The sequence below is a fragment of the Gaeumannomyces tritici genome (genome assembly GCF_000145635.1).
Source record: "Gaeumannomyces tritici R3-111a-1 unplaced genomic scaffold supercont2.1, whole genome shotgun sequence".
NCBI classification, from domain to species: Eukaryota; Fungi; Ascomycota; class Sordariomycetes; order Magnaporthales; family Magnaporthaceae; genus Gaeumannomyces; species Gaeumannomyces tritici.
The window spans coordinates 775,673-788,706 of NW_008804545.1; the positions used below are offsets into that span (position 1 = coordinate 775,673).

Sequence of the window (13,034 nt, forward strand, 5' to 3'; positions counted from 1 at the left end):
CCTGGACGTGTGGCCCCACACGGACTGCAGCCGCATCGATCCCCTGCCAGCCTGCTGCACGGGCTGTTCAGGCCCGTCATCCACTGAAATCGCGTCAATCTGGCGCGTCTTTGCTCCCCGCCACCAAAAGTCAAGGCCCAATCGCGGTGTGGCCCACCCCTTGAGCACTCACCTTGACGACGGCGACGACGAGCGTAGCTCATGCTGGAACAGGCGCCGCTACTTTGGAATCGAGAACGCCCATACCCGCATCCATACCTGCGACCGCAGCATCAGCAGACATGCGACTATGTCGCAGCACCGCATCGCCAACGCCGTCGACGGCCTGATATCCCACCTCGTCCCCGCAGACCCCAACAACCCCGAGCTCTCGCAGGAGCGCCATGCAGCCTGCTTCCAGATAGTCAAGAACATTCTCAATACGTGCGTTGTGCGCCCACTTTAGCTGTCGGGCCTTCTGTCTGCCCAGCTACCCAGCTATCCAGCTATCAACCCAGCCACTAACACGCCCGCCCACGCAGCCACGGAACGACCCCCATCGCGTCCGATGCGAACCACGCCTCTGACCTGATCAAGCGCAAGCTGATCAGCACAAATCCCAGCCAGGCCCTGCGCTTTTCCAACCTATATACCCGCCTGCTGTCCCTGCCCGTGCTCGACAAGAAGTGGGCCATCCTCTACCTTCTCTACCAACTCTCAGACTCGCCAGACCCCAGCGAGCCACTACCAGTCAGCCCGCTTGTCAAAAGGCCAGCTCCGCCGAGGGATAGGGGTGATGGCGTGCGCCGGCAAGATGACAGGGAACAGCAGCCACCATCAAGACCCTCGGCTTCTGGGGACGAAATCAACGATGCTTTCCAGCCAGGCGGACTACGCAAATTCCCGCCCGAAAAGACGAGAAGGGGCCCCGAGGAGGCCAAGGCCGCGGCCGCTGCCGCCGCCGCCGATGCTGCCGGGGGCGATGCTATGGACATGGACCCGGCGCTCCCACAAAGGGACGTATCGCTGAAGTCGACGCTTCTGGCAGACAACTCGGTCGAGCTGAACCCGTCCGAGACGGTGCTCCTGCGGGACCTACCCTTCACGTTACAAGGTCTCTCCTCGGCCACGCTCCCCTTCGCGGGTGAGACGACACTAAAGTTGCCAGCAACATTGCCTGCGCCCATCGTATCGCTCCTCCACCTGCTGGCCGAGCCGTCGCTGCTCTACCGCCGTCTAGATGTTTTCGTCAAGTCGCCCGCGACGGGGCTGCTGGGCCAGAGCCTGCGGGCAGCCATCACTAGTGAGCTGCGGTCGTACCTGAGCCTAGTGGCGACTCTGGAGGCGCAGGTACGGCGGGCGCTCGCGGCGCTCGACGGATCGGCGCCGCGGTCTGGGATCGGGCGGGCGGGCGTAACGCTCAAGCGGCTTGTGGTGTGGACGCGCGAGGCCACCATGGGGCTGCGGCTACTGTCGCTGATAGCCGAAGAGTCGGGCAGCCGGCGCGGCGGTGCGCTCATCTCCTTGGTGCACAGCTTCTCGACGTCGCACGGCGACCCGACGGTGGGCGCGTTCGCGGAGCGACTCCTGGCCCACGTCACGCGGCCCTTCTACAACATGCTGCGGCACTGGATCTACGACGGCGAGCTCTCGGATCCGTACTGCGAGTTCTTTGTGCGCGAACAAGACCCTGGCGCGGCCAAGTCCCACGAGGCCAAAGCGCGCGGGCTCAGCTCGGTATGGAACGACAAGTTCGAGGTGGACGAGGCCATGGTGCCCAGCATCATGAGCGCCGACTTTGCGCAAAAGGTGTTCCTCATCGGCAAGTCACTCAACTTCATCCGCCACAGCTGCGGCGACTCGGAGTGGGTTGAGGCATACGGCAAGGCTGCTTCCAAGGAGCTGCGCTACGGCGACACGGCCACGCTCGAGGGCTGGATCGACGAGGCCTACAAGACCACCATGAAGCGCCTCATGCACCTCATGACGTCCAAGTTCCACCTGTTCGAGCACCTGCAGGCTATGAAGGACTACATCCTGCTTGGCCAGGGCGACTTCATCGCCCTGCTGATGGAGTCGCTGGCACCCAACCTCGACCGCCCCGCCGGCGCCCAGTACCGTCACACCCTGACAGCCAAGCTCGAGGAGGCCATCCGCGGCTCCAACGCCCAGTACGCCAGCCCCGAGGTCCTACGACGCCTCGACGCGCGCATGCTGCAGCTGTCTCAGGGCGACATCGGCTGGGACCTGTTCACGCTTGAGTACAAGATCGACGCCCCCGTCGACTGCATCCTGACCGAGTGGCACAGCCGCCAATACCTCAAGATGTTCAACTTCCTGTGGCGCGTCAAGCGCGTCGAGTTCGCCGTGCACTCGACGTGGCGCCGCTGCATGACGGGCTCGCGCGGGGTCCTGCAGTCGGACGACCCGACCGTCACGCAGACGTGGAAGTCCACCCGCGGCGTCCTGGCCGAGATGATACACTGGGCCGGCCAACTGCAGTATTACATCCTGTTCGAGGTCATCGAGGCCTCGTGGGGCCAGCTCCAGGCCGCTCTGTCGCGCGAGGACGCCACGCTGGACGACCTCATCACTGCGCACACGACCTACCTCAACACCATCACCCAAAAGGGCCTACTCGGCGCGAAGCAGCGCCGCAGCGCCGCCGGGGTTGCCGACACGTCCATCGCCGACGCCGGCGCCGCCGACGAGGAGCGGTCCGTGCCCATGAACCAGATCGCCGACCTGCTGCGCAACATCCTCTCGTACCGCGACTGCGTCGACGGCCTCTACTCGTGGGCCGTCTCTGACTTTACGGAGCGCCAGAACGACGCCTTCAACCAGACGGCCCGCGGAGGCGGCGGCGGCAACATCAGGAACCGCCGAAGCGCCGACGACGTCGAGATGGGCGGCACCCAAACCCACAACCACCCCAACATCAACCAGCGCCACCACAACAACAACCACCACCACCACCACCATCAAGCCAACATCAGCAACCCGCCGCTCTCCTTTGCCTCCTCGGCCGCGTCGGAGCTGCCCGCGCTGCAGGAGCGCCTGCGCACGCTGGGCTCCGACTTCCGCCGGCGCGTGCAGCGCCTGCTGGGCGACCTGGCCTACCAGACGGAGCACGAGACCCGCTTCCTGGGCATCGCCATGAACTTCAACGACGTCTACCAGCCCACCCTCCGCAGCGCGCGCCACCACAAGCCCTCGAGCGGCAGGTCCACCGCCCAGGGCGGGTCGTACCCCGGCTCGGTGAGGGGTGGTGGTGGTGGTGGTGGTGCTGGGGAGTGAAGTTGAAACAGGAATTGACTTTCCTTGCCCGCAAACAAACACAACACACCGGCCTAGATCGAGGGAGGCAGGTACAGTAGCGTCCAAGGGAACCCGGCCGTTTGCCAAAACAAACCTCTATTGCCGACGTCGCAATCATCCCTGATGTCATTCACCCCTCTCCAACTCCCCTCAATAGACCGAGACGATGACGAAATACACCGGCGAGGGTTTTTTTTTTTCCTTGGGAATCGCGGGGGGAGGGCGGAGGGGCGTCAGTGGGCGTTTGTTTATTGTTTCATGTATATGATTTTGTGTTTCTTTGTTTTGATTCTTGTTTACTCTTACCCTTTTTGGTGTCTTTACTTTCTTTTTCTCTCTCATCCACATCCACTTTTAGGTTATTTTTGGCCCTGACCACCACCATCATCGTCGACGTTGTGGGGGTGCCTTTCGACTCACGATTTTTGATATACCTCCTCCCCCACCACCGCAGCAGCTGGCAGGCACAGGGGGGAGGCGGGGGCGCGTGTGCAACGGGACGGACGGAGGGGGCTGACGGGCGTGACGGATACTGGGGTTGAGCAGTTTCAGGCCGGGAGGGATGGAGGCGCCTGCAATACGTCCTACTGGATGCTACACAGTATAAGAAGCAGAACGCGCTTGCGGTCATGCCCGTGTCATGCATAGCCTTGTACAGATATACCGGCAGCAGCTCGGGAGAAGGGGGAGGGAGGGGGCGTTGGTCTACGGCGCAGCATGCCGTGTCATGTCAGCACATCCCGCCGCCCTACCAGTCCTGCCGCCATCCATGCCTCGAGTCCGCAGTGTGCGCGTGCGCAGCAGTAGGCAGGCAGGCAGGCAGGCGGGGCAGGCAGGCGTCTCTCTAGCTCCATGGCAGTCTGGATACCTACCGACCTGGTGCCTGGCCTAGCCTTGGGATCGCGGGTCACACAGCCATCCAGACCTGTCTTTTAACCTCTCTCTCTCTCACCCTCCCCTCACTGCATCGACGCCCTCCCTGATCCTCCGTCATCCACGCCCCGCGCCGGCCGCTGCTCTTGGCCGCAGTCGGGGACTCCCCCGAGACATGGTCTCCACGAGCAAGAATGGCGCTCCTTGCCAGCCATCATCCACTCATCCCACCCTCCCTCGCCCGCCATGACATCGACTTGACCAAGTCGCCCATCTATCTGCCAATGAACGCGTCAATCATGCATTTGTTTACTTCGTCTTCGTTTCCCCCGCTTGCCTGCATGCGGCCAGAATAGCCAGCCCAGATGCAATGCACATCATATTTGCTCCCGCTATCCTGACCTGACCCCGCCTCCCCCTGCCTTCTTGGTCAACAGGCAGCATCGATGACGGCACATCCAGCAGTTAGCCTTGCGTCCGTAATCCGTCGTCGTTAGATACCTAGAAACATGGAACTAGAGTCATGTGCAAAAATGCGAGCCATCATCACATGCAAAGGGAAACAAGGCGTTTCAGAAAGCAGATTCTGCTATTGTCCTAAATGGTAGATGCAGAATAACTAACTCATCGTTTATCGTCCGTCATTCAGTCATGATAGCCAGCGACCTCCTCCCGATACAGACGGGGGTGATGGGGCAGATGCGATATAATGTTGGTGGCAATGTCCCTCCTTTCCCAGAGACAAGAAGAAAAGAAAGCAAATATGAGCCAGGACAATAGGAAAAAGAGCGAAGAAAAAGGAAGAGATGAAAATGAACAAGCAAACCTATGCCAAGGTTATTGCTACCGCCCACCAAACCATGCCCCTGACCGTTCCTGTACATGATGTTTTGGTCCACCAAATTCCAACCCAGCCTCCGGTGTAACAAAGTACAATACCACCAGGTACATACCCAGGTGGGAAGAGTCGAGTGTCGAGCTGCATTTCGCCTCGTAATGGCGAGACGGGCCCACTGTCGACACAGGGACTGCGGTGCATTGCTGCAGTCCCTGGTATTAGAGAAGAAGATTTTCCCTCAAACAGATGAGATGGGTGTGGGTATTAGTGTAGAGCCGCCATTCCAGGCGGATGAGGAGCTCATGTCCTAGTGATGCGGTGATGGTAAATGCCGTGCGTTGCGTGCTAGGCCCGAAGCACAGGCAGTTGGCAATGTTGCAACGTTGGTTATTCCGCAGCCGAGCCACAGGGTTCGAGTCTCCGTATGTCGTAAAATTCGTCATAGTAGGTGATGTATATCGGGGGATTGGTGCTAGCGTCTCTGCTTTGGAGCTGTTGTTGCGGGTCGGCCCGGCTTTCGTGGCCTCCAGAATAGAGCCGCGATAATCCTTTGCGCGCGAGGATATCCAGTAAAATTCCTCTCGAACAATTCAAGGACAAGTCAAACAACTTCCTGCCAGATCTCCATGTGCCATATCCAGTATCTCAACAAAGATAGGTTCTCCAAGGGAGCAAGCAGGGCAGCCAAGGCAGTTAGGTGATTTCGCCATTAGAGGAATGGGTGCTTCAGACATCCATCATCTCGATGTCGTCGTTCGTAGTAGGCTTGCCGGCTGCGGCTCCCTCAGGGCCCCAGTTGCCCTCGAAGACGGTCGCGGGAGCCCGACGGGTCCTCGAGACCCAGCTGATAGATGAGAAGTCGAGGACATCACGGACACGTGGCCGTGCCGCCGCCTTGGGCTGAATCATCCACCGGACGAGCGCATCGAGCGAGCCTTGGTCGGCCGAGTCTCGCATAAAGGTCGGGGCGACGGGCTCTTGGACCCGCTTCGGCGAGCCAAAAAGGTTGCTAGGGTTGTAGGTCTGCTGAACACGGCCGAAGGGAAATTCGCGCTGAGGCGTGCCAAAGGCACCCACAAGCTCCTCATAAGGCGTGGGGTCCTGGGTCAACGGCACTCCGCGTGCGTCCCGCTTGATATCCTGGGCTTCGGCCGAGGTGAGAGAGTCAACGAGAGAAAGGTCGCCTTCCCTCAGCGCAACCCAAGTCGGGCCGTTGTCGGGGAGGAAAGAGTTGGTAGCGATTTCGAGGATGATGAGACCGAGGGCGAAGATGTCGGCGGGCTTGTCGACCTGGCCTTGAAGAATCTCGGGGCTGAGGTACTCGCGGTCCCCCTCGGCTTCGACGTGCCTGGCGGCAGGCCATGTGGTAGCCATGCCAAAGTCACCGATCTTGAGCGTGCCATCGAAGGTGATCAAGATGTTGGCTGGCTTCAGGTCGAGATGGATAAAGCCGGCGTCGTGAATGGCGTTGAGACCCTAGGACAAACAAAGCAAATGTTAGTCTCACATGGGTTCGTGAACCAAGTTTTACCAGATTCGGTGTGCTTACCTGCGAGATCTCGAGCAGAATCTTCCAGATTCGGAAGTCGTCGAGGCGACCCAGATGGCCAATGTCACCCAGGAACTTCTCGAGGCTACCCTCCTCGCAGAATTCGGTCTGGATGTAAAGGTGGCCCCGATGCTCCCAGCTGTCTTCGAACTGGAGGATGTTGTCGGACCCCTTCAGGGCCTTCAGGATTTCAACTTCACGCATCTTGTTCTCACGGTCCTTGTTGCCGGTAAACGCATGTCGCAGCTTCTTGACCGCATAAAGACGCTCCGCGACAGGGGTAGGTGGGGTGCCAGCGATGCCACCGAACGTCTTGGGCGCGGGGAGACTCGAGGCGCGGAAGACCTGGGAGAACTCGCCCTTGCCGATGGACTCGATCTTGGTGAAGCGCGAGGCAAGGACCAGGTCGATCTCACCAGGGCCAGTGCCATTCACAGGAGTAATGGCGCGGCGGCTGCCGAAATCGAAGACGGAGCCACGCCCAGTTGTCGTGGTAGGGGTGGCCGGCGGGTTTACCGCCAGACGACGGGCGGGCTCGTCATGTCCGGAAATTGAGAGACGGCTGGCATCAAGAGGAACGCCGGCGTCTGATGGCGTCTTTGGGCTCGCTGGAGACACATCGCCAATCTTAGCAAACTCCAGCTTGGTGTTGAAAACGCTGCCACCAAGAGTAGGCGTCGTGGGCGCCATGTCGTGGTCGAGCGAGGTGGTGTAGGCCCGTCCCCGCCGAACACTGCGCTCAAGAGCGGCAGGCATGCGTGAAATGGTGGCACATGACGCCCTGGTTCGGTGAGCAGCCGGTGAGGCTGCCACATCGAACAAGTCCAAAGTGTCCCTTTCCGCCCGAGAAAACTTGACAGGCAGACGTGACTTACCACTCAGCTCCGTCGGGGTTGTCCGTACAACTGAACCACCAAATGCGGATGCAGATGGGGCGAAAGTGCGGCGATTGCCCAGGGGCGTCGAGTGGATGGCTCCCGTAGACACAGATTTCGCTGCGACCAGGGCTTTGGTTGGGGTAGGAGGAAGCTCGATGTCAGTTGTCAGCTGGGCGTCCCCATCGCTATCAAAGCTGAGCATGCTGCTCTTGCGGCTGTGACTGCTCCGCAGCTTGAAGAGGCCGCCTGGCCTCTCGGAGCTCCCAAACCCCGTAAAGCTGGGCTTCGGCGCGGGGCTGAAGGGGCTCTGGTTCGAGATGAGGGACCGTCGCTGCTTGCGGGAACTCCCAGATGAGGGAGGATAAGTGTTGTGAGGGTAGTTCTGACTTGACTGGTACACGTCTCTCCTGGTCTTGCAGGGTGTGTCAGGCATCATCATCTTCTTGGAGCCACCGCGCTGGGCAGGGTCAATTTCCGGGTTCCGGTTCATCTTGGAAACCAGTCCGGTGGACGCCGCAAACACGGCCTGTAGCGGTTTCGCCGATTTGTACGACGGAGTAGCCAGGGGCTCATTAGGCCTCTCAGCACCAACAGGGAGCGACTTGGCAAAGTTCAGTGGTCCCCTAGTGCGATCCACTGGCAGCGGCGGCGGCGGGAAGTGGGTAGGCGAATCGTCCGCCACGATGCTGGAGCCAGATGATGAGGAAGTCGTGATTGTCCTCGAAAGCGGGTGAGGTTGGTGGGGGGGCCTGTCGGGAAAGTGCGCAGAGGCGTTAGGGAGAGGGCCACGCGATGAAAAGGGACTCTCGCGAGAATCAGGCTGAAGCATCTGGTCGAGGGATGTCCTGTGCTGCTTGCCACGCGGAGCCGGGGTCGACGCCTCGAATGACTGCTGAGCCAGGTACCTCTCTCCTTGTCGCTTGCCCCAGGATGATCGTGGGTCATGGCGCTGCTGCAGGGTCGACTTGCGCAGCGAAGATGAGCGCTTGGGGACGGCAGCAGGGGTGGGAGAAGACGGGAAAGCAAACTCGCGGCTGAAGAGTGATGGGGAGCCCGTTAGCTTGTACTCTTGGTTGATGTCGTCGTGGATCTCGAAGCTCGCACGAGGCGGCGGCGGTGGTGGTGGCGTTTGATCGAGAATGGTGTTGAAATCGATGCCAAGGCTTGCGATGCCATGCAGGCTACGCCGCTTAGCGACGGGGCTGCCCTGGGAATCTGTCGTCATGATGGAATCCGATCTCTTCATGGGACTGAGGGTCGACGTCGGGTACGTCTCGCTCTTGTTTTCTATGAAGCGCGTCGTCGACGTGCCGCCTTTGGAGGCGCCAGAAAGATCTAGATGCATGCTGTGACGCGACCCGGCCTTCTGCCCGAAGACGCTGGAGCGGCCACTGTTACCAAAAGTCTGAGAAAACGAGTTGAAGTTGTTTTCTTGTCCCGAGAAGGCGTCGAGGGTTGGAGTAAATGAGGGCGGCGCGGCGTTGCCGGCGTCGGTGTTGGAGCTCAGAGCCCTCTTCAGTGGGCTGCGCGGAGAGGGGCGCGTGCGCGACGGCTTGGCCGAGGCGGCCTTGGGGCGCGACGAGCGAAGCGACAGCTTCACGTTGGAGCGAAATGGCGATGGCGAGCCTACGGGTGTGTGCGAGGCGTGCGCCGATTGATAGAAAGGCGTGGATTGGGCGAAGGTTGATGCGGGCGCGGGGTGGGGCGACGCGACCGATTGTTGTTGCTGATGACTGCGGAACTGTTGTGGGCAGGGCGATTGCGGCGACGGCGAGTTAGGCGAGCTAGCCGCGTTGTCGGAGCTGTCCGATGCGGTGCGCATGAGGTGGAATTTCGATGGTGAGCGCGACAGCGACCGTCTGAGAGAGCGGACAGCAGCGCTCACGTCGACGTGGTGCACGCCTGTTGGCGATGGAAGCGTCAGAGTGCCCCCGCTGGAGTTTGAGAACGCCATTGACCTGGAATGCGACGGTCTGACGCCGAAACACTGCTCCCGTGCTTGCTTTTAAGCCGTGCGGGCTCCAGCGCATGCGCCCGAGGGTGAGATCCCGTGCGAACGATGCAGCTGGGTGGTAGGCAGGCCGAAAGGGGCGAAGCGGAAAACTTGAAAAGAGGTGGAAAGCAACTGCCGGCTTGAAGTCGGTCGGAAGGGTAAGCTACCTCTATATCGTCGGTGGGTATAGGAAGGTGCGCCTCGTGCGGTGGTGGTGGCTTGCTTGTGATGGGGCAGATCAGGGAAAGCGCTGCTCTGATGATCTGATTTTTTTGAAACAAAAAGTACAACGAGAAGAGGCGGCGCAGGGCTGGAACGGTCCGTTTCTTAGGAGTGAAAAGTGCCTGCGTGCATGAAGCGAAGAAGGATGGGTTGGTGGATGGTAGGGCGACGAAGAAGGCAAGCCGGGCAGGGTGTGCGCCACGTTAAGATGAGGGGGAGAGAAAGAAGGGAGGATCCGACTGGACCGATCTACAGCATGATTCGGGGCGGCGCTGGTGTTTTTGTTTTGTGGCCAGTCCCGCGCTGAGGTGAGGGTGTGTGTTGGCTGGTTCTGTTTGTGGTGTTGGCTGGCGCGCAAAGTCGAGGGAGGAATGTCCGGGACGGGTCGTTGGCGGCGCGGCGGTGGTCGGAGCTGGAGGTAAAAGTACAGGCAGTCGCAGTCGTGGGTTTACGCTGAGAAAACAGTCACAGCCCGTGTGGCGAATGATGATGTCAATGACGACACTCTGGGCTCTGGAACTCTGGTCCAGCGCTTGCAAGAGCGACTATGCTCGGTGCTCGATTCTCTCCCGCTGGGATGACGGCGACAAGTCTCGAAAGGCCCCCGAGTACTTCAGTCGCGGGTCGCGGGTGGTCGCGGGTGTTTGATGGACGGCAGACAGGAAGGACGGGCGAGCGACAGATTGACAGGAGGCATCGGCCGGACTTTCAATTTTGGAGGGTCGAGGGGGTCGGGGTGGATGCCTGCGTGTGTGCTGCAGTGGGTGCTGCGGTGGATGCGGGCTCTCGTGGGAAAATCCCCCCCAGTCATGCCCCGAGGCCGACGGATTGCGGCCCTCTGAGTGGCCAGCGGCGCGTGTTGTTTACTCTCTTACCCAATTGGGATCGTGCACATAAGTGGGACGCGTCTCCTTGTCCACTTTTGGGCAGGGGTCTGGCCCTGAACCCTAGCCCCCACCCTGCTGGCTCCCTGCTGGCTTGGTCTTGGTCCCAACCAGCAAGCGCGCCCCCGCTGCGTCCACGCCCGTCCACGCCCGTCACAGCGGCCGCCGTGCTCTGCAGCGCGCTGAGGAGGCGGGAAAATCGATATTGCACTCCCCCCAGCCTCCCTCGTCCCACTCCCCCAGCATCCCGTTGGGTAAGTGCCTATTTCCCGATTTCCGGTTTCCCATATTGCACTTTGGTGACTTGCAAATGTGTTGTTCATGCCATGAGGCCTCGGCTGGGCTGGCCTTGGCCATGGTTGGGAGTCCCGTCGCTTCCGCCTGCCGCAGACGCCTCGCCTGCTCGTGCCTGCTCGTGCCTGCTCGTGCCTGCCTCTGCGGATGGCCCAGCTGGAACGAACTGAAGAATGCAACGACAATAGACCCCCAGACTAGACCAGCCAAACCCTAACCGTTGTCTCTCGTTTCCCACGCCATGCCTCCACCGGGCTCGTTCACGTCGTCTTTGTTGTCTGTTTTGTTGTTTTTCCTACTGTCTTTGACCCTTCGCTACGTCGTTTGTCCGTGCAGCAGCAGCCGCCGCCCCATTGTTGCTTTGGCCGCTGGCCCTTCCTTTTTCCCCTTCTCCCGTGCGCGATACCCCCAATATTGACTCAGGCCGCCGGCCGAGAAAGTCGCCACCTGGCCTGCGTCAAGGCGTTTCACGGGAGAGCAGGCGGCTTCGCGCCCATGCCAACCCTGCGCGCGCGAGGAATGAGCCAGAACTTGGGACGATTTTTTTTCTTCTCTTCCCCCTCGCTACCTGTTTTGATTTTCGCTCTGCAGCTTGGCTCCCCTCCATCCCACCTCTCCCATCCTGGCCACCACCCACCACCCTGACCCAGCCGTCTGCCAATGCCGTAAAATGCCGGCCCAATCGGGAGCCCACACCACCGTGTGCCTGGTTCGTGATCTTCGTACGGTAAAACGGCGACACCTTAGCTTAGCGTCGAGGCTTGCTGCCAACTTTCGAAGCTGGGAGCACCCCCGGAGCCCTGGGGCTGGCCGACCACCCAATGCCAGGGAAAAGGGTCCTTCACACCACCAATGCCCTAAGGTGGCTGTTCCATTCACCCGCATAACACGGCCCAAAAAGGTTATCGCCGCTGCGGGAAGGGTTTCCTGGAGTCCCTTAAGGTAGGATGGAGATCTGCGTTGCAAACTGCAAAAAATAAGACGCAAAAAATAAGACGCAAAAGAAACAACAACAATATACATAACCAAGACATCAAAATCCAGGAGGCGAGGAGGAGGGGTTCTGTTGATGGCCCATTGTTTACTTGCTCCCAAAACGGAAATCAACAAACCACCTCATCGGGTTGCCAACTGTACTATACTAGAACGGTATCCATCATGGTCTGCCTGCTGGCAAGGGCTGGGCTACCGGATCACCGGATGTGCCCAACCTCGCAGTATGCGCACAATACGTACCCGCCACCACTCAGAGGTCGCCGTCGGGCCCATGCACACCCAGCGCGCACTTTAGTGATCGCGGCAGATCGATGGCATCCCCCCGCCGTGGGCTGCTGGCGATCAGCTGCACAAGACTGGAGACGGCTGGGAGGGGCGCCAGGCACGCCGGGCAGAGAATCAGAGCATGCCACCTGTGACTGCGTGTCTGCGTTGCGCCTGTCCACCCGCGCCCGTCTGGTTTTTTTTTTCGTGCGCCTTGCGCCTCGCATGTCCCCATGCAGCCGCCTCGCCAGCGCAAGGGATGCGTGGGATGCAGAAAGGAGGACGGGCCACGTTTATTCCAAGGTCCCCCCCCCCCATGACACGTGCATGCAAGCGAACAAGTCTACAAGGCGACGTCACCGCCTTTCTGCAAGTCCCCCTCATCCCTCTGCACAGCAGTGGAGGTTCCAGAGCCACATCCAGTAAGGCTCCTCTCCCTTTTCTTGCATATCTCGAAGCACACCGAATCTTTTTTATTACCGCAACCGCGCGCCCGCTCAGCCTTTTGCACCTCGCGCTGCGGCGCCCAGGGGAGCACCGTCGTCGCCCCTATTTTCCCTCACAATTTGCCCCCCTTTCAGTGTCAGCCTTGGGGAAGACGGCGTGAAAAGAAAAGAAAAAGAAGGAAAATGGGGGGGGGGGGGCAGGCGGGGACGGGGGGAGCCACCGGCCCGCAGCTTCCGCTGCCCGCCTGAGACCTCGCCTGACTTTTGGACAAGCCCTGGTAATCAAAAAGACAAAAAGTAGCAGATCAAAACAAAGGAACAAAATAGCAACCGGAACGAACGGGGTGGCGCAGGGCTAGCCTCGAGGTGTTTGCTTTTTTTTGTCTCGTTTCTCTCACGAACCCCTCTCAGCAATTTCGAAGGCAGAAAACGAAGGAAATAAGTGCCCCGGGGTCGAGCTCCCGTATTAACTGATCGCAATATTACTTTTCTTCATGCTG

At 60.1% G+C, this 13,034-nt stretch overlaps 3 protein-coding genes across 3 annotated transcripts; 2 read left to right on the forward strand and 1 right to left on the reverse strand.

Moving 5' to 3' along the window:
* Positions 1-134: 134 nt before the first annotated feature.
* GGTG_00240 (spindle pole body component alp6) lies at positions 135-4,797 on the forward strand. The gene is made up of 2 exons (XM_009217982.1): positions 135-423; positions 522-4,797. Exons 1-2 carry the CDS (start codon positions 290-292, stop codon positions 3,274-3,276), a joined length of 2,889 nt encoding a protein of 962 aa, XP_009216246.1. The 5' UTR covers positions 135-289; the 3' UTR covers positions 3,277-4,797.
* Positions 4,739-10,332, reverse strand: GGTG_00241 (WEE protein kinase). Its single transcript, XM_009217983.1, has 2 exons — positions 6,558-10,332; positions 4,739-6,484 (listed from the first exon to the last, which is right to left on the reverse strand). Exons 1-2 carry the CDS (start codon positions 9,387-9,389, stop codon positions 5,735-5,737), a joined length of 3,582 nt encoding a protein of 1,193 aa, XP_009216247.1. The 5' UTR covers positions 9,390-10,332; the 3' UTR covers positions 4,739-5,734.
* On the forward strand, positions 10,134-11,184 carry GGTG_00242 (hypothetical protein; the record flags this gene model as incomplete). The annotated part of the gene is made up of 3 exons (XM_009217984.1): positions 10,134-10,273; positions 10,649-10,788; positions 10,866-11,184. The coding sequence occupies 3 exons, from the start codon at positions 10,134-10,136 to the stop codon at positions 11,027-11,029; spliced, it is 444 nt and encodes a 147-aa protein (XP_009216248.1). The 3' UTR covers positions 11,030-11,184.
* Positions 11,185-13,034: the final 1,850 nt, after the last annotated feature.

Coding starts and splice junctions, on each gene's coding strand:
- GGTG_00240 (XM_009217982.1), top strand. CDS start 290: ATGTCGCAGCACCGCATCGCCAACGCCGTCGACGGCCTGATATCCCAC. Junction 424..521: donor GTCAAGAACATTCTCAATAC/GTGCGTTGTGCG, acceptor CCGCCCACGCAG/CCACGGAACGACCCCCATCG.
- GGTG_00241 (XM_009217983.1), bottom strand. CDS start 9,389: ATGGCGTTCTCAAACTCCAGCGGGGGCACTCTGACGCTTCCATCGCCA. Junction 6,485..6,557: donor TTCTGCTCGAGATCTCGCAG/GTAAGCACACCG, acceptor TGTTTGTCCTAG/GGTCTCAACGCCATTCACGA.